The sequence below is a fragment of the Maylandia zebra genome, linkage group LG20, assembly GCF_041146795.1.
Source record: "Maylandia zebra isolate NMK-2024a linkage group LG20, Mzebra_GT3a, whole genome shotgun sequence".
NCBI lineage: Eukaryota > Metazoa > Chordata > Actinopteri > Cichliformes > Cichlidae > Maylandia > Maylandia zebra.
In genome coordinates, this window is record NC_135186.1 from 25203835 (window position 1) to 25224852 (window position 21018).

The following is a 21018-nucleotide window of genomic DNA, read 5'->3' on the forward strand; positions in this document are numbered from 1 at the left end:
TATATATGGTTACATTCACCTAACAGTGAAAGATTGTACATTTAGTCCCAGGAGGACAGACAGAAAAGAAAATCTGTCAAATCAAACATTCAAATCTATCTACTGTGGTGACTCCATGTGGAGCATCTGAAAGTAGATTGTAGACAATGACACTTCAGTTCAATTAAAAACTGTCCAAAGAATTATGCAGATCTGGAAAGACTGTGGCGAACCATCACCTTCGAGGAAGAAATGGGTTGGGGAAAAAACTTGTATAATCATGATTGGCATTTTCTCAAATATTTGGTAAAATCAAATCACAAAAAATCCACAGTAGAACTCACTGCCATGTTTAATAGTGAAAGTGAGGATATTTCCATGCATACAATGTAAAGAGACCTTAGGGTATTGGGACTAAAGAGCTGAAGTAATCCACTCATCAGTGATCATAGAGATTGGACTCAGGAGTAGAGGAAAAAGGTCACGTGGTCTAATGAGTCCTGTTCTAGAGTGATGGGTGCAGCAGACAAAGTGATGCGCCCATCATACCTGGCGCCTGCCGTGAAAGCCTGTGGGGCCGCTATTATGATCTGGGGTTTCTTCAGTTCAGTAACATTATGTGTCAAAAAATTAGGTCAGCTGACTACCTGAATATACTGAATGACCAGGTTTTTCCATCAGTGGAGTTTTCTTTTTCCATGCCACAGGCATATTGCAAGATGACATTCCCATGATTCATCAGGCTCAAATTGTGAAAGAGTGGTTCAGGGAACATGAGATATGATTTCAAATGTGGAACGAAAACCACAGGATCCGGACCTTAACCCTAGTGAGAATCTGTAGGATGTGCAGGAGAGGATTTTTTTGTTGTGGGCCGTAGTTTGCCTGGCAGTGTGTATTGTGGGTTTTTGTTTTGTTTTGTTTTTCTTTTTCTTCTTTTGCTTTTCTTTTTTTTTAATTTATTGACAATTGCCCATAACGTGTGGACTTAACTCTGTTTAAAAATGGTGGATGCTCATATTAGACATTAACAAAACTTTGAGTAGTGGTGAGCACTATAGTCTCACCCTCTCACTGTTGTCTTTTACTTGTGGCGTATAGCATGTGTGGGGGGAAAAGGTGTCTTAACACCTTATAAATAAGGTTTATTTTAAATATTATCACACAAAGCTTCTCTTGTAGAGTTCCCCATCAAGAATTACAGATGATTTATACATATCACCCGCACAGCAATAAAACTTGCCTTATACTGTGTAGATGCTTATACTGCTCTGTGACTAAAACAGCTCTGACACTGGGGGGGGGGGAATTAGAAAAGGACGTCTGGGGGTGCCCTGTGGTGTTTAGGTGGGCGCTAAGTTAGTAACAGCTAACAGCATCTTAAAGGTCACAAATGTTGTTCATTTCACCTTTCAGTGGTTTTAATGTTGCAGCAAATTCAATTCAATAATCTATACAGGACTGCTAAAAGTTGTATAAAAAGACCCCAGAAAACTTGTAAGTTCTTTTTGTTTGTTCTTTTTGTTGTTGTTTTAAAATTAAACTCATTTTCAATCAGTTAAATTATATAAAATAGCTGACTGAAAATTTGAGAGTTTTGAGAAAGAAATAACATTTAAAGTAATTCATTCATTGTTGATTATTTTCTGCCTATTCCTTGGAAACTGAGCGTGTTTCTTTTATTTGGGAAGATGCTGAGCATTTTTGAAATGGTTCATGGAAATGGTAAATGTGACATGTATTTCATTTCATTTCATAAGAATTTTAAGGGTTAAATTGATTACAAAACAAAATCAGTTCTAAACATGTTACATTATTAAGTATCTGTTGGCATAGTAGCTTTTTAAAAAGATATTGCCTAACATTTTGTGTTTGTTGTGCAGTTTCTATTTGGTCTGTTTCCAAGGGTAAGACCTGCCATTGGATGCACTATTACCTTGACAGTCATAATAACCACGCTGCAATTAAAAATTAAGACATTATTAAAATGAGCACACATTCTGCTTACAGTCGTAGCCTTAAAACCTTCAATCTTGAATCATTTATCAGCCAGAAAACCTAATAATAGTTTAATAATTTGCCATGGCGTGATTTGCGATATGACATACTGCTCTTGTTTAAAAAAATAAATAAATAAAATAAAAATAATTTTGTGTTTTCAGCAGATGAGAAAATAATTTTGAAAGTACAACATGTGTCTGCACAGGAAAGTGGTTTAATTAGAATAAAATGTATTTGTGTGCTCCCCTTCAGAAAGGCAGGAGTTTGCAATTCTTCATGCATGACTGAAATCCGATGTGTCTGTTATAAATGCATCCCGTCAGCAGTAATGAAAAGTCACCCAGATGTGTGGCGACAGGGCACAGGTGTTACATTTCAAGACAAAATCATGTGTGACACAAGTATGATTTGGAGAGCCTTTAGGTGATACATGTGCAAGCACTGCACCTCCAGCTAGAAGAAAAAACATGTCAGAGCATCCTTTTTTCCTCAACCAGTGCTTTTCTTTCACTGTATTACCCACTGCCACTTTCCGTGTTAAATTAGATATAGTGAGAGATTAGTGCTACTGTGCGACTGCCTCAAAGAGCTTATCCTTTCATTAGTTCCGTGCAACATTAATATCAGGCAAAAGAGACTGGGGGTGTTTCAGATCTATCTCTCAGTTTGATACGAGGCATTTGCAATTCCAAAGCCCCACATCAGCGCCCGGATCGAGCTGGGGGAAGAGCTCACAGGGATGAGGTGAAGGAGCAAGGAGTAGCTTATCCAGGAAATAAAACTGAAACATTTGTTCTCTTCTGCTTTTTCAGCTCTGCCACTCAAGAGCAGGGATTTGTCTGTGCATGTGAAACAAGATATTAAAGTATTGCTGCTGCTGGATGAATGATCTGTTTGTGTGGGGGTGAAATTTCCTGCAAGCGAGGAGATGAATGACAAACTGTACATTACAATTATGACGATAATACATACTGTATCGCTCTGTTTTTAACCTTAGTTAAAATTTGCATGTATCTGGATTGTTTTCTTTCCTACTTGTTTTTACTATGCAAGTCAAGCAGTGCTGTAATTGGTGGAAATTGAGGCTTGAGCAAGAAAAGTGGATTTAGATCTCGCAATTTGTGACCTTACAGTAAGACAAACTTCTAATTAAACAGGATTTTTATCACCAAATGCAGTAATTGCATACTGTGTACTGTACTGTATACAAACATGGAACCATGCAGTACATATTATCAAAAGTAAGTGAGCTTTACAGAAAAAAGTAATAGCATTATGCTACTTTTCATATTAACGTTTTTAAATGAAAAGAAGACTCAGATGAACGCTTCAGTTATACTGTGGAGGCTATTTCGCTGCAGTGGTTTGGATCTACCTGTTCCTTAGAGAAAAGGATCAGTGCTAATAATTACAAAGTCATGGTCTCCTCCAGGAGGACAATGCTCCATCTGAGTATGAACATGATGTAAATCATATGCTGCGGCCTTCACAGTCAACAGACTTTAACCGAGCTGATACCTGTTCTGTCTGTACACACAGACATAGTCCAACAGTTTATTTTTCCTTTCGTTTGTGTGATAAGCTTATAACTATGGATGTTCCTGGCAACTAATAACAGAAAATATTAAATGCATGGAAGTTAAACATTGGCCAAAGAAATATTTTTTTGGTTGGTTGATGATGCTGCAAATGCACACATTAATTTCCAATTTGGCTAATCTTATCAGTGCTAGCAGTGGTAGCTTAGGTTTCCTCCATTCTAGTGTCTATAACTCAGTGTAGAAAGTGGTCAGCTGCTTGGTTATATTACATTATTTGTTTTCTGACGCGGCTAAAGTAGAGCGCAGCCACGGTGGTTCCTTCTTGCTCATTTACAACTTCTATTCACAGAGAGAACGAACAACAGCAGGGCACAGTTGTTTGTTCATGGGTGGTGACCGGTCATGCCATATGCTTTTTGAACTGGCAACTTTAATTGCACATTAATAAATAAAAAAACAAACATGTTTAACTGACTTATATTTTTGGCATCAACTCATTTGTCTGGTCACCTCTCCAAAATTTGATTATAAAATATAAAGAAATTCAGCCCCAAAGTTGTTAAATTTGTGCTTATTTATAGTGAGCACCTAGAACAGTATAAAAAAAAAAAAAAAAAAAAAAAGTGTATAGCAATATAGTTTCCCTTTCATATGATGTTTAAATATGTCAGTTTAATTTGTAGGATTTTTACATTAATTCACTGGTAATTGTGCCATAAATGATCTCTCTAAGTCTTCCTTTGCATGCTGTATCAGTTATATATACCAAGTGCTGTAGCAGTATTACTGACATCGGCTTATGGAGGAGTCTAAACTTGTGATGAGCCTCAGCTGAGGCCCAAGGGGTCAAGTAATGTCTTTGTCTATACTTCATAGTTAGAGGCAGAGAGACAGCTCTTTGTTTGGCCTGCAATGAAAAGCTTGTCTGTCTTTTGCTTCTGATGTTCTTAGGCTTGAGGCCAAGTCAGTGACAGAAGGAGCCTTTGCACAGCACTGTGCCCTCTGCCAGCGAACTACAGAGAGGATGTGCTGTGTTGTTGCATGGAAAAACACAGGCAAACTAACCCTCTCACCTCTTTTCCCCAGAGCATTGTGCAGAGGTCCCCATCTAAAGGGGATTGGTCAGTTTTCCTAGCTTTTGAGACTGTAGTTGTTGTGATTAGGAAAATGTTTTTATGGAACAAAAAAGCTATGGGTGTATTTTTTTTGTAAGTATTATTACTGAAAGCTGAAAACAAAACTGAAATGACTGAAGCGTCAAGTTTTGTGATGTTTTTCACTTTAATGATACCTTTTTGTTGGAAAGTACATAAACGGTACATAATCTTTGTTCATGGGTTTGCTTTGATACATTGTTAGCCTTCTTTCTTAAAGGGAGATTGCTTAAAAACCACATGCATTTGATTAATGTATCCAAATTAAGCAACACTGTAGCATCTGGTGCAACACTAAACCCCCATGAGTGACAGCATCAGTAAGCTTATTGATCACATCCTGTCACATCTTATTGCAGAAGATGTAGTGCACTGCCACCGTGTGGTCTGTCACTGTAAGTGCTGTGCTTAATGTCTTCTCTTTTGCTCTCTTCTTGCTCTTCATCACTCAGCTTGTCTTGATTTGAAGTGGGCTGAAATCTCATGAGAGGAGACGGCTCATTTTAGGACAAAATATGGCTTCCTGCTGGCACAGTCGGTTCCACCAGTGCTTTTTACAGATTGTGCAGACACATGCGTAGCACTGCATTTTGAGTGTGCAGTTTTGATGAAATAGGAGGCACCTAGTCACCCAAAGAAGAGAAGAAAATAGATTGCACTTCACTGGAAATGTGTTGATGCATTGTTTTATACATAGTTTATTTTTTTAGACATTAAACCAAGCAGAACTTGCTTTATGGAGAGGACTTGTTATCTGTCAGTCTCTGTTATGTTTGTACATCAACTTTAAAGTTGAGCTGAGAAACAGTTTTTGGACAATGGCAGTATTGTACAGCAGTAGACATTTTTAGTGTAAGATGAAGCTTAATGATTATTATCAGTGATGAAGTGTACACAGTGGTGATTGTGATTATTTGTCTAAACTGTTGAACTATTAAACAACAGGAGGGAAAAAAGTCAATCACAATTAGTACAAGAGGTTTAATCTTCAAATTGTCGGTACAGTTTAAAAAAAAATCAATCAATATGTGCTGTTAAGAATGTGGCTCTAATGATTTTTAGGTCTGTGCATAAACGGTGCTGATTAATTTTTCGTCAATTAAATTATTTTCAGCTTTCATGCAAGAACATGAGGCACACTCAGTCAGCTCCTTTTGATTTGTTTTTTTTCCTTTGCTGTTTATGATCCACTAAGACAGTCCTGTGACCATCTCTATTTCCATCTTCACTTGCCTTCGTAACATTTAGCGAATGTGTCTGGCGCCCCCCTTTAAGAAGACAGACCTGTATAAAAGCCTGTGTGTTCATATAAAATACGTAAACAGACAAGATATTGGTGTTCTTTGCGTCTGGTTTTGTGTGCATGCCCTCTGCATAATATCCCGCGTACCGTCTACGGCTGGAAATTCAACATCGTACATAAAGGTCGCACAGAAGCATATCTTAATGTGTGCAAAGGTACACCTGGCAATAAAATAAGATTGCAACTGAAATATCAACCTCAGCACTTGTAATTCAGTCTCGTTGTGAAGGCCTGAAAACCTCTCCTTTGTGCTGAATATGGTAACCATGAATTTAATGTTATTTGTCAGGTTTAAAGAACATCTTTCTCGCCACTGTGCTCCTCGGTCTGTATGTGCCCTGACTACTAAATCTCTGCTCTTGGTTTGCTGTTTAACAGAATGGAACTTACCATCGTTCCCATCAACCTCCAACCACCAAGTATCTTTTTGTCATCCATGCCCACAAACACCTACACTGACTATGTTTATATGCCAGTTTGGTTAAAAAATTAATAAATGCACATTTTACATTACAGCCCTGTATTTAGAGTTAGAAATGGAAATAAAGTTATACATTTTAAAAATACAACAAAAAAAGGCCCCGAACAGTTGAGCACCTGGAATCTTCCAGCCAGTCTTTGTCAGGTAGATGAGCAACATCCCCTCAATCTAAGAAAAAATACACAATCAATCCAATGTTGAATTTAACATCAGATGTGTTCAAAAGTGCAACAATAAAAACGACTAGTGTGTGAGTTAGATGGTACAATATTCAATACATTTAGCAAAATGTTAAGTAGAACTAATATCAATGCTAACATCAGAGCCCTGGATGAGAACCGGAAGCATGTGCTGAGGTTATTAAAATGAATGCTCTTATTACTTATACACTCAACTGGTTGCCATCGCTGTCAATGTTGGGAAGTGACAAGATGTATACAGCAAAACTGTGGTATAGCCATTATACCAGGGGTGGGCAATTCCAGGCCCTGAGGGCCGGTGTCCTGCAGGTTTTAGATCTCACCTTGGGTCAACACACCTGAATCACATGATTAGTTCGTTACCAGGCATCTGGAGAACTGCAGGAGCTAATTTAGCCATTTAAATCAGCTGTGTTGGTTCAAGGACACATCTAAAACCTGCAGGGACACCGGCCCTCGAGGCCTGGAGTTGCCCACCCCTGCATTATACTAAGGCTTGTCTCCTTTGGTACATGTAAATTTAAATCTTAAATTTTAAATCTCACATTGCAAGCCATGACCCAGGAACATTTGACACTTGTCATTCGTTGTTTGGGAGTCTTGTTTTCCGTATAGAGGTATGAACTGATCAATGACTGTGACTGTGTTAACTGACTGTGATTAACATTACTTGATTTCCATGCATATACTCATAAATCACAAATTCAAGACATTATGCCAGAAATTGAGAAATCTGCACTTTTCTTAATAATTACAGCATACACAGCTTGTGTGACTGCAATTTAGATAATGGACGTGCTGTACATCTTTAACCACTGCACATGCTCATTAACAAACATAGTGGTTGCACTAATTTGACACTGGATTGAAGTGAGGTTAACTTTGATGATGAAACACATTCTTCTTGGACTTTGAACCACAAGCCTTGGGTTTCTGTCTATATTCTACCGTGTGTGTGTGTGTGTGTGTGTGTGTGTGTGTGTGTGTGGCCTTGTAAAGTCCCTATGAGAGTTGTTCTTCATACACATTATCCTCCCTGCCTACAGTCTCGCTTTGGATGCTGTTGAGGGTGTCAAGTCAACAACACTAACATCTATTTCCTAAGGGCATGGTACATTGTAGCTATAATAAGACACACTGTACATCATGTGCATCTTGTGGTTGTTTTGATGCATTTTTGCAACCAAAACTTCAGTTTTCTCCATAATATAACTGTATTTCTGCTTGTTAGTTCACACTTCCTGTCTGGTTTTGGAATTACTTGCACATGATGCAATATCTGTGCAAGCCATGCTGTTTCTAATACCCAACTTGGTGTGTCAGAGATTGCAAAGTTATGAACTGCAGTAATATGATTTGTAACTTATTTACCTTTATTTCTAGACGATTATTTGCCATATATCCATGAACTGATCTCCTTAGTTCTTTCATAGTTTTTAAAATATTTTTTTATGCAGGCATAATTAACTAGAGCCATGCTGCATCTTTACCTGCTTGCGCCACTCCTCATTAGACTGTGTGTTTTGAAAGACACTACAGAGAAAAGTGCATTGATTCCAGTGGAGAGAAAGATGCCGAGGGAGGGAACAGGGGTTGGGTATGTGAGAAGAAGAGAAATGGTAAAAGAGAGAGGGAGTGAAAACAAAATGGGAGGGAGGGGAGAGAGAGAGAAGGCATGATAATGAGCCCTACCTCTGACACATCCTCCTGTTTCTATGGAGACCAAGGAGCCAATCATACAGCCCTGCTGAGGACTGTACTACTGAGAGCAGATAAGAGGGTAGAGAGAGGTGTACGCAGAGGCTCCTCTCTGTTTATGAGAGCCAATAAAATCCCAGTAGCTCTCCAGGAGGTAGTGCCTTCTTGCTTTCCTTTAAATGTGGAAGTCACCCCTGGCATTGATATCAGTAAAGAATTAGTAATCACAGAGAAGAAGAAGAAGAAGAAGAGGAAGAGAGGCTTATCACGAGACATCTCCTTTAGAGCTCTACAAGACCCCACCCCACACCTCCTCTTCCACCATCAGCCCCACCCCCCTTAGCCCCCCACCAGCTGCCAGCCTCTTGGATGCTCCTTGTTACATCACACGCACTGCCCTCTGGCAGCTCGTGTTTGTGACTGGGAGGGAGAGGGAGTGTGAATGTGAGTGAGCCCGTGTGCGCACGCTGTCCCACTGTCGAGTCCCGTTGACCAGCATACAGGATGGACAAACCAAGTGTTTGGCGCGCCGTGGTGAGCAGCACAGACCCCAGGAGAACAAGAGACCCCGGGTCCCATTCAAGCAGACCGGGCTCCGCCATGGGTTACCGGCTCTACGACATGTGAGTAACATGTTTTGTGCGAATGCAGACAGGACAGCCAGACAGGCGGGCTCGCCTGCCTGGGCGGCACTGATGCAGCTCCCATTCATAGAGACAGCAGTTGAGTGGGTGGCGGTGGAATACAGGGTGTCTACCTCTCTGGTGTCCATGCTGAGTCACCTATGGCATCCGGACCTTGCTTCGTCCTCTTGTGTTCCCTTCCTGAGCCTTCATCGTAAACAACGTCTCTCCTGGGGAGGGGCGGCGAGGTGGACCATACGTTTGTTTGAATGACATTCTCAGTTTTCAGCAAGATGAGTTAATACCATGTGTCTCCATGTAAATTGATAAAACCTATGTGTTGTTTGGTATTTTGAGTCTGCCATTATAACAGAAAGCACAACAGAGTCATGTGAATAATGGTTTTAGAGCCTCTGGTGGCTGGGAAACATGACTCATTTCTGGATGATGCTGTGACAGCTCGTACTGGGCACATGAGTTCCTCACAGCTTCTGCTGTATATTTGAGGGTGTCAGTGTGTTCTTGTGTGTGCTTTGTATAGTGTGTGTGTGTGTGTGTGTGTGTGTGTGTGTGTGTGTGTAAAATGCGGCTGGGTCTAAGCTGTTATTTTTGGGATGGCGATGAGTCCTACGGTCTGTGTGGAAAGCTTGCATTTCTGCTTCAGTAAATTATGTGTGAATTCTCCTGTAGTGAAAGAGAGACAAAATCCTCTTATGTGTTTTTGAAGCTAAATAATAGTATTATTGTTGTTGTTGCACTCCACATTTTTTTTACATGTGCTCTTCTGCTGTCTAGCACATAAACACAGCTGAATAAGCATTTCGCTGCCTTATTTCTCTGCAGAGGGACCTTCAGGTTTGTTTTCCCTCTTAAAGCGTGTCTTTGCTGCATCACTGTAGACCCTCTGATTTCCTTACAACCCTTTGAGTGTAACCATGTACTTGAACTTCACACATGTACTTACTAACTGATGCATAACGGTGAGCTGTATTACGCTGTCATGTCAGGATTTAATACCATACGTGGGTATCTGTCATCTTAATGAATATGAGACCTTCATGGGTCTCCACTGAGTCTTTCACAGGCAATCTGGCACTGCCATTTAGTAGATTTAATCTCTGCCTTGTTTCTGTTCAGCCTGTATTAGTAAATATGGACACTCCTCAGATTTTAAAGTTTCTTTCATAATTACAATTTTGTAATTTTATGCTTAACTTTGAATTGCATTTCTGGTTTTTGTTGTTGCATATTAAGCAGTTGTGTTCAGAGATGGTCGCTTATTTCTTTCATCCTCATTCCCTCTCAGCTCTAATCCAAGTAAAATCTTTAACCAAAGACTGTCACATGACCTGGGTGAGGAGCTGACAGCAGGAAAGTGAAAGTGTTGTGCAAATTGTGGTTATTGTTGTCTGGAGACTGAGAAGATGTACTGCTGACGGACACTAATGCTTGTGACTTTTGTGTCTGTCAAACAAACTGAGGATCACAATGTCTGTTCAATACTCCTTTAATGAGGAGCTGGAGTTGGACAAGCATGTTGTGTTGTAAATGTCATTTCATCGTATTTGGCAGCCGCCCACCTCACTCTGGAATTCCGATGCTGTCCCTGCAGCAGTGGAATGCCAAAAGGATGATGATGTCCTGGGTTTCACCAAAGACTTTCCTGCCCTAAAGGGATGCAGAGGTTGTCTTGAGCTGAATACACCATCATACACAAAGTGTAATTTGTTCAGTTGAGTACAGTGGAACAAGCATGCATTGGTTTTGGCTCCTGTATATATACTATTCTTGCAAGGAAAGCTTAAAGAAGAAGAATTCAGGCATTTTCAGAAGGTATTTTATGCAAAACATTTACTCTACATCATGTTCACACTGACACGAGTTGTTTTGAGGGACATAAATCAGTAGTCACTTTGCACCAGAAATGCTGAGCAGCCACATTATTCAGTACTTATTGATTTAGCGTGTGCACAAAAAGAGTTGTTGCTTTTTAATAATAGACTATTTTTGGTTTTCTAAATCATAAAAAATGCATGTGTTGGAGTCGAGATGCGTGAAAAATCAATTGAGCTGGTATCACTATTGTCCGTAACATTCGCATCCACAAGGTGTGATCTTTGTGCATGGATTATTTTTTGGGATTCAGAATCGCTTTCTTATATATTCTGCAGTGCACCGAATATACAACATTTCATGGACAAAGCAGGTAATAAGCATCAACTGGCTTTATCTTTCGTTGAGATGAGCCATGCATTCTTGGAGGGCATTTGTGGAGTGAATTAATTTTTAACAGGATTGCCAATCCCTGTTACTAGATGTTCTAAATGCATTGCCCCCTGATCAAGTGACGCCAATGCTGATGAAAAAGAGAATGCGTCACCAAGGGGGTAAGGCAGTGACGCCACATTCCTCCACTTTGCGTGCTCTCTCAGTCTGCAGACCCAGCACACTTTGCTGTCAGAGGCTCAAGCTCAAAGACAACTGCCAGCACTGCTCTGAATATGCCTCTGCTGTAGACAGGAACTGTGAGATGCATGGAGCTATTGCATAAGACAACAACTGCATGTAATGCATTGCCAGCACAAGGCACGACGAGCATGCTGTCAGTTCACATGGCATCAGCTGATGGGGCATAATGCTTAAAAGCAGGAAGTGAGTCACTTGTTAAAGCACATGCTCTTTGTATGTACAAACCTGTCTTCATGAAAGCCCTTTGTTCTTTTATTTGTCTGTGTCTAGTGTCCCTCATGGCAATTCTTAATTTACTCAAGGACTTAAATATATAATGTGTTTGTCGATCAATTGCGTTCTCATCAGTCCTTAATTTTTGACTGATGGCAGGATATTTACACCTTATAGTTCCCCCTCTTACCTCATCAGCATTGTTTTTGGCAGAAAACTAAACAGAATATATGAAAACAAATGCCATGCTTTTTTTTTTTTTTTTTTGAAGGTGCAGGTGCATAGTATACTTCAACATCCAGTCAGAAATGTACCAGCAGTACAGTAGCATTTTGGTTTTTGCCGAAATGGCACAAACTTGGCTGTGCTCAATCAGCTCAAAGGCTGTCATTTGCACACTAAAACGTCAGCAGCTGGACATCTGTCGACTGACACTGAGATAGTGGCTGAGTTTGCAGCTGGAGCTGTGTCAGCCATGTGTGAGGATGATCAAACCAGTGGGAGCTGTGGGGCTCTCGGGGGCACATCTCAGTGAGTTGAAGTTTCCTCAGGGGAGTAGCTAGTGCTGATGCATTTGTGGTTTGAAACAGCCCATAATAAGCCTCTGCCTTTGCCAATGGCACCGTCAGAAGCCTCAGCACAGAGGAGAGTTGGGTGCTTTAGAAAAGGATGCATCTCCAGAACATTTTGTTCCTTTAGCGAAAATAAAAATGGATATGCGGATGTGTTTGTCTGCAACAATGTTACATAATAACAACCAAACCAAGCGATCACTGACTACTCTTGTCTTTTCATTTTGATTGAGACTTTCATGGTTTTCTGTTCATAATTGGGAAAGGTGTAACTGTCACACTTAAAGCCTTTTCTGCACAGTGCCTACCAAGTGGCTCATGCTGCCTTACATTGTTTCATACAAGACATGCTAATCCTATCAGGGATATTAAACATTTCAAAGCAGTGTACCTGCATTCACAAATCCTGGACAAGTGCATATACTATAGCAGTTCTGTTACCAGCCCAAAGGTTATAACACAGCTTCAGGATGGCTGAGAGAGACTAAAAGCTGTGAGATCCTCCTCCAGAAGCCACAAAGTATTTCCCCCACTTTGTTTTTATTTTTCTTCTTTTTGTCTGTGCTTTGCTTTATGACTGTGTCTGGATTTTTCTGCTTCAATGCAAAACAAAAACTGGAGGAGTGAATTTACAGTCAGTATGGCTCATCCTCTGTTTCTCTTTCATTCTCTTTCGCCTCTGCTTCTGTCCTTTTTTTCACCATCCAACTAATGCTCTGCATGGCTGCTTCCAAGCTGACAGCTGACAGCTGAGCAGCTGTACTGTACAATCTGTGTGATACAGGAGCTTGTGCACATGCAAACTGCTGTAACTTTAGTGTAAGATTAGCTGCCCTGTAGTATAAGCTGTCATGCTAGTTGGACACTTTAACTTCTGTGTCTCCATTTTGCTTGTAATGAAATTAACATGCTGGGCTCAGGACGTCAGCATCCCAAACAGATGAGGAAGAAAAGCTGCATGGCACACTCTTAAATTTTATGCTGCTATTTATAATAAATACATTTGTAGTGATTTAAAAATGGATCCTTTTGTGAAGCCTATTGAAGTTGGCCACTGGAGATCTAAGTGATGCCCTGCTTATGTGATGTGGTATGAATTAGGAAGAAATAACTTCCATGGTGTTTTATTTGTTTATGTTTTCTTGAGTGAATCGGCAAACTTGTCGGACTCCTCGTTGCTCCGATTACATCAGCTTTTGTGGCTTCGATGCCTTTAAAATATGAAAGTTACCCAAATTTGCCACCAGGGGGTGAACTTTTCTAACATATTCATTCAGACAGACTGTCCTTCACACAGAAATAAATCAAAAGCTCAGGATCAACTGTGCACTTAATGAAATGATGGGTATAATTATGTCATCATAATGCGTGCTTGTGTAGCTTTTTCCTGATGTTATAAGGCCTGGCATGGTTTTGGTAAAGGCCATCATCCTACCAGGTTCCTACTAGCAAAGGCAACCACCATCTTTCCCCATATTTTCCCCTCATCATGGAGTCTTTAAGCAACCTTATCAGTGATTGACTGTGGCAGTCATGGGGGAGAAATGGGGTCCTGTGGCTGTAGTGCTCAGTATCATCATTTATCACTACACTAGTTTAATTCAGCAGCACAGTGGAGACAAAACCTGTCACAAGGCCGTTCAAATGAGGGCATGTATTCAGACTGATGGTTGAACAGGTATTTTATAGCCTTTTTGATCTCAGAGAGTGTGGGCTGTATTGATCCACCTGCAGTGCTCTGAGGATTTCAGTCATGAAAGATTTGGAATATTTATATATTTTTTATTTTATTTTACATGCACTATACGGACAAAAGTGTTGGCACACAGAATTTAATCTTTGAATTCAGGTGATTTCAGCCCTATTGCCACAGGTGTATAAAATCAAACACCTAGCCATGCAATTTGGCTTTATATTTGTGAAGTTCGTTCTAAACAGCTGACTAAATTTGACCATGGTACTGTAATAGGATCCCATTATTGCAATACGTCAGTTCATGAATTTCTTCCCTCTTAGATATTCCATGATCAGCTGTAAGTGGAAAGTCTTTAGCAACCACAGCAACTTGGTCATGAAGTTGCAAAAAATGTAAAGTTACAGACCGCGGTCGCCAACTCTCTGCTGACTCGATAACGGCAGAGCTCCAAGCTCCCTCTGCCATTAACATCACCACAGAAATTGTCCCTGGGCCTTCATGTAACAGGCGTCCAAGCTCAAGCAGCTGAAGCCTTGTGACGTAAAGCATTCAATAGTCAATGCAAAGCACACCGCCGCTGCACTCTGGAGCAGTGGAAACGTGTTCTGTGGAGTGATGATCTTGCAGTCTGATGGGTCAGTCTGAGTTTTGGCAAATATCAGAAGAATGTTACTTGCCTGACTGTTCTGTGGCAACTGTACAGTTTGGTGGAGGAAGGAGAACACTATGGGGTTGTTTTTCTGGGTTTGGGGTGTGTCGCTTACTTCCAGTAAAGGGAAGTCTTAATACTTCCATTCATCAAGAAATCTTTTGACAATTCTGTGTTTGTAGCTTTGTGGTTACTATATGCGGTTAAGACACTTTTCTGTTTCAGCTTTACTTTGTGCAATGGGACACCGTTAAGTCCATAAAGGCATGTTTGAATGAGTTTGATTTGCAAGAACTTGACTGGTCTGCACAGACCCCTTACCTATACCCCACTGAACATCTTTAGGATAAACCAGAACTGAGATTGCAAGCCAAGCCCACTCAGCCAACATTGGTATCTGACCTCACAAATGGTCTTCTGGGTGAATGAGCAAAAAATCCCCTAAAACCACACTCTAAAATCTTTTAAAAGGCCTTTCCAGAAGTATGGAAGCTGTTACAGCTGCAAAGTGGGGGAACTATTCTGTATTAATGCCAAGGATTTAGGCTACGTCCACACGTACACGGGTATTTTTGAAAACTGAGATTTTCCGTTTCCGTTTTAAAAAATAATCCCGTCCACACGTAAACGCAGAAATTAAGGAAAACGCTGCCAGGAACATGCCAAAGTCGTATGTGGGGAGGGACAGTAACTGTGTGTGTATATGTAAGCATTTAAACACTGTAGAGAGTACAATTACCAGTAACAGTATTGTAGAAATTAATTTCACCAAAACAATAATGTGGCGCACAGTGTGACGTCAAAAAAGGCGCACACCTTTGACGCTGCGTTTTTCTCGTCCACACGTAAATGCAAAAACGGAGTTTTCGAAAATATCCACCCTGGCAAGCGTTTTTAGAAATCTCCGTTTTCAGTGACCGAAAACGCCGTTTACGTGTGGACGGAAGGTGCAAACACATAGAAAATCTGCGTTTTCAAAAATTACGTAAAATTGTGTGGACGTAGCCTTAGAAAGAGAAGTTGGAAAAGCTTGTACTGTAGATGGCTCAGCATATTGGTCCACATGTGTGATCCGTGGTGTATGGACTTGTTCTCATCTGGTGCTCTTCCACTCTACTTGAGTAATGAAAGTGCTTTTATACAATGTTTCTCTTTCAGCCACTGACAAACACATTCATACAAGCACTTTCTTCTACATCAAGTGCTTTCAATCTAACATTCACACTCTAAATGCATCAAGCGGAATCCCAAGGATTCTTTGGCATGCAGACTGGAGCAGCCAGAGATTGAACCACCAACCTTCCAATTACCATATGACCTGCCCTAGCTCCTGAGCTATCGCCAGCAATTTTTGGCTGTGTTTGACTTACATTATTTATTTATTTTTTGTAACTTGGGGCGATGCAGTTGATTACTGCTCTTGACTCTGACCTGCGCAAAAATGCACTTGACATTGTTTTACAGGGTAAAAACTTAAAGTAAAAGCCTTTATAGTGAAAAGCACCCATTTTGACCACAGTTAACAGAACAGTTCTCTGCTCTCACATTTTTGCTCCCCACACATGTGGACGTGCCTAAGCTTACAATTTTGAACAATCGTCAATCTGCTCAGGAAATTACAGCCTGTTGCACTTGTATACGCACTTACTCAAGTCTTTGTCCTAAAAAAACCCAAATAATAGTCTGTCATGTGCTCTTGAATCAGAGCCGCTAAGCTATTATGCCATCTATATTGTTGTAAGAGTCATACTTCTTTGCCTTGACAGACTGTAATATGTTCTGCTAACAATGCAGTGAGGTTTTTACATACACTAACCACTGGTGTGAAAAAGAAAGGGACAACTAAAAGGGCTTTCATCACCATTTCCAAATGGTGAGAAGAACAGAAGTTAAGTGCAGATACACGCTTTTTACCTACAGCTTAATTGTCGTCTTCATCTCTAGGTATCGTCTTTAAATGTCACATGACATGTAACCACTAAAATTCAGAGTGCAGTAATGTACACAGGAGGGTAAGCGCACTTCTACACTTACAGCTTTCGCTGAAGTAAATTGACAGGAAGAGCACAGATTTGCTGATTTTTCTGTGAGATGTGTGTAAATCAGGAGGCCTCAGTTGTGACAAAAGCCTGATGAATGGTGCTTAGGTTCATTAATTCCTCAGTCTCCCTTCTGTTCACATAGGCTCCCACTAAAGCCTTTGTCCTGCTCTGGTCTTTCTATATCTTGGCTTGGGAAAGCGGACATGAAGCCCATATTGTGTGAAAGGAGTCATGTGGTGATTGACTCCTCAGCCCAAACAGATCTAACTATAGTAATTAGTATATTAATATGTAAATATGAACATTACTCCACGTGTTTGTTTGTCTGTAATTGCATACGTGAGTTTAATTGTTTGTGTAAATATGTGGCATTTTGAGTGTTTGTGTGTTTGGACATAAACAATGGCTGAATATTGATGAGAGGCCCTTCCACGCCCGTTTCCCATGACTGCTGGGACTGGGTGGCACTGCAGCGTGGCACTGCATCTCAGGCAGAGAAAGAACAGCTCTGTGCTTCTCTTCAAATGCAAAACCCCCTTTAGACAGAAAGGAGAGCAACGTTTTAAGCCTTATAGCTCTACAAGGACCTGCAGCACATATGAGCACAGTTTTAATACAGACACAAACTTATCTATGAGGGTTTAATATGCCGGCCTTATTTATGCACCTGAAATCCATTCTTCCTTTATTACATTCTTTCTGAATAGGTCTGTCATATCTTACTTAGAGTGTATGAATCATTTTATTGACTATAATCTCACATTTGTTCCAGCAATCTAGGCACACTTATGGTTTTTATGATGATTCTATGACCTTGAAGAGTCTAAAAAAAGAGTCTAAAAAATATTTCTTTATGCTGACAAAAATCGGAGAAACCTCGAAGCTCATATTTATTTTAACAAAGCATGCATATAAACTCATGTGGTCATACAACATTGCAGCAGTCCCTCCTCGCTGAAAAGCCGACCAATCACTGGCTGCTCTGCGAAGCTTCCATTTGAAGCTTCAGGAGTACGGTAGTGTTGCCCAGCAACCAGAATCGGCACATTTCTGGGAGGTCCTGTGTGGATGGCAGCGGCTGTAACAGGGAGAGAGAGACAGAGAGAGCAAGAGGATGAGGATGAGGAGCAGGAGACAGAGATAGGAGGACAGCAATGGTTTGGGGTTTAGCTGGAAGAAGGAGAACAGGAGCAGTAGATGGCATTACTGAATCCATGTTGGCAGTGAGAGAAAAGATCCGGTCTCTTGCCTCATAGGAAAGTTTGTTCCTGCAGCGGGAGGAGACAGAAGAGGATTCCTGTTGAGTATGTGCTGTTCAAACACAGATGAGTGAGTTTTGGAATTCCTCTTCCTATCTGCGTTCCTACACATTCCACTACCTGTGCCTGCTGGAGCGACGCAGAGCATTAGATACAGGCATGATGTCTCTGAGGATCCAAGGCTGACGCACTGTGTGAAGGGACCAGCACAGAGGACACACGGTTGACCTGGATAAGAGTTAAAACGAAGCAGAAGCAGCTAATATAGAGATTATTTTTGGGAGGTGGAACCCAAGCGTTAATACTTGGTCCAAATCAGTCCCAGAGGGTTCCTCGTAGGCCTGGCTTTCTGGGTTTGGCGATGACTGAGACAGGTCCAGAAGTGATGTGGTTGTTCTGGGCGGGTTAAAACCACTCAGGCTGCCATCCAGTGGCAGTGGCGAAGCTGGAGCTCCAGAGGAGAACAGATTTATCGTCCATGCCTGGGATTCACTGGTTGCTCCTCTGCTTGTGCCATGGTGCCTTTTAATGTTGTTCGATTCCACAGCTGTTCAACCGTTTGACTGTTTGACGTGAGGATGTGGAAGTTCAAAGCTTTTTGCCTGGATTACTGGCATGTGCTGTGTTTGCACCCACACAACAACTTTTATAAAAGGTATGTTTTGAAGCCGCTCACGTTTGGCTTAATCATTTCTTGAAGTTGAAAGTGCTACGTGTTTTGAACAGCTCGCTCGCAGCTTGTTGATGTTGCTACCTGTGCTGAAGTACTCCCAACATCAAGCAGTTCAATTTGTTAAAACCAACCCTCGAATTACTTCATAAAGAACATCTGATTAATAGAAAAACTTTAGTGCTCAGCTCTGCTTGCTGACATAGTGGTTCTCATGTTGAAAGTCATAATTCAAGGGAGAGTGAGCTGGTTTAACCATTATCCATTTCTTCCAGCAAACGAGGTTACAGCTGTTATTGAAATGCTTGGTTAAGTAACTGTCTTGTCAGTGTCTGTTTAGTCAGTGTCAGTGTCTCGCGGCTATCACTGAATCTGTTCGTCTCCGTCCCACTGGGGCCTCTTCTTGTTCACCTTTCACCTACAGCACAATCGATGCATGATTGATGAGGTTAGCGTTTTAGCTTATATTAAATTTGGCTGTGTTCTTTCGTCTTTCACCTCAAAATGCCAAACTTCACCTAAGACTTGATTTAAGTGTCCTTGATGACATTTAAATTCATAAATCCCAGCAGTGAATCTAAGCTTGCAAGTTGCTCAGTCTTGACAATCATGTTTTAATTTCTGTTAAATTGAACATATCACACAAGTTTTAAGACTCATGTTTCAAAGCTTCCACTTCTGTTTAAAGGTATATACTCATCTTAATTTATGCCCACCTCTTCTCTCTGCCACTCTGCTGAAATCATAAAAAAATTGTGTTTTGTAATATCTGATATCCCACATATCCTTAAAGTTTAGACACCCATTTTTTTAAATAGAAAATCACCATTATCTCTTTAGGTAGAATAGAAAAATAGAAATGGATATATTTCCCATAATGATAAAGATGCTGTAAGGGGTGGTCTATTATTTGTTTGATGTCCAGTCATGAAGTATTTCAAGCAGCAGTTTTAGGCTCAGACACTAGTTCCCAAAATGATTACTTTCCCTTTTAAACAATATAATTTAGGCGCAAGGTTTTAGAGCTGCACAGAAAAAGACTGCAATGTTTGTTTGTTTTTTGTTTTTTTTGCACCATTATCCCCCTGCTACACCAGAGAGATCTAACCACGTATGTGTGCAGAGGTTTCCTTTATGCACATCCCATCGTGCTGTTTGATGTCTCAAACAGAAGCAAGCTGCAGTGTGATGACGCTGATCAAGGACCTGTGAAAATCAGATGCACCTGCCTTCTGTTGAATCTCTGTATGTATATAAACACGCAGTTTTTCTTTGGCATTAGTACTCTGAAGGCTAGGACACAGTATGTCCATGATTCATTAATAATGCATCGTGGATTTAGCAGGAAACTGTGAATGTAGGCCTCAGGGAATCCCCCAGATTTAGGTGCATCTTCATCATTTATGCATTCTATAATAATCGATTTTTTATTTTTATTTATTTATTTATTTTTTAGCCGATATTTCGTAGTGCTTTATTTAGTGCAAACTCTTGTATCAACAGCTGTTCTTACTTTTATGACTCAGTGGTTTGTTTGGAATTATTTAGGACACTCGTGTGTGTGTGTTTTTTTTTTTTGTTTTTTTTTTCTTTCCAAAAACTGCAAACAACTCATTATGTGTCTAATCCCACAGAGTTACTGGAATATGCTGGTCACTGGGTGTAACTCATTACATTGCACTGGCTTCAGTGTAGCAGCCTGTGTTGTTAAAGCAATGTCAGTGTAGTAACTCAAAACAGCCTCTCCCAGCTGCTGAACTGGGGTTCACCCTCCCTCCAGCGTGGCCTTCCCATTGAGCGCAGTGTGATTGTTGGATGCTTGCCGAAGTATTACCATGTAGACAGGCACAAAAAGCTCTCGTGCTCTATCTCTTCATCTACTTCTCTTTCTCTTGCTCACATTCTCCTTCTGTCTCTCTCTCTCATTAAAAGGCATGTCCACATAAACAAGTAACCATGAAACACATGACATAGGCCCAGCCCATCACCACTGGGGAGCATGCATCATGGGAGCAGCAGATATGTGAAAGATTACATTGGACTGAAGAAAAAGTAACAAAAAGCAGAGAGGGGTGTCTGCAGAGAGAGGGAGAGGCAGAGAGAGAGGACTGGTGCGCGGTTTATTGTGGGTGGAGAGCTTTTGTTAAAAAGAGGGATGATTTTCTTCTGCTATACATGCTGGGCCTTTACCTTACTTGGTCATCAGGCAGCTTGCAAGAGCAGCAACTCTGAGCCTTACACAAACTAGGACGAGGAGAACTTTGAAAAGGCACACACAAAGTAACTTTAGCAGCGAAAGAATGAACTTCTCTGTGGGTTTTCTATGGAAAGTGAAGGATGTGGGGTGTAATTTGTGGTTGAGGAAGGAGTGAGCACAGACTGTTCTTCTTCTGGCTCATTTAAGGGGAGTTGCTGTAGTTGTTGTGTTTTTTTTGGTTTGTTTTTTTTTACTTTTTTTTTTTTAAACT

The 21018-nt window shown here is 40.7% G+C and overlaps 1 protein-coding gene across 5 annotated transcripts in view; it reads left to right on the forward strand.

Moving 5' to 3' along the window:
* LOC101467973 (IQ motif and SEC7 domain-containing protein 1) overlaps positions 1 to 21018 on the forward strand; it is a 93069-nt gene that overhangs the window by 32383 nt on the left and 39668 nt on the right. The window contains exon 1 of one of the 5 annotated variants that reach the window (XM_004546164.4): positions 8678 to 8980. The exons of 3 other annotated variants lie outside the window; for them this stretch is intronic. In XM_004546164.4, coding sequence (XP_004546221.1) covers positions 8862 to 8980 — 119 coding nt within the window. In that variant the 5' untranslated portion in view covers positions 8678 to 8861. Of the gene's footprint in view, positions 1 to 8677; positions 8981 to 17717; positions 18536 to 21018 lie in introns of those variants that run through there. One more of the 5 variants, XM_004546167.5, reaches the window with a different exon arrangement.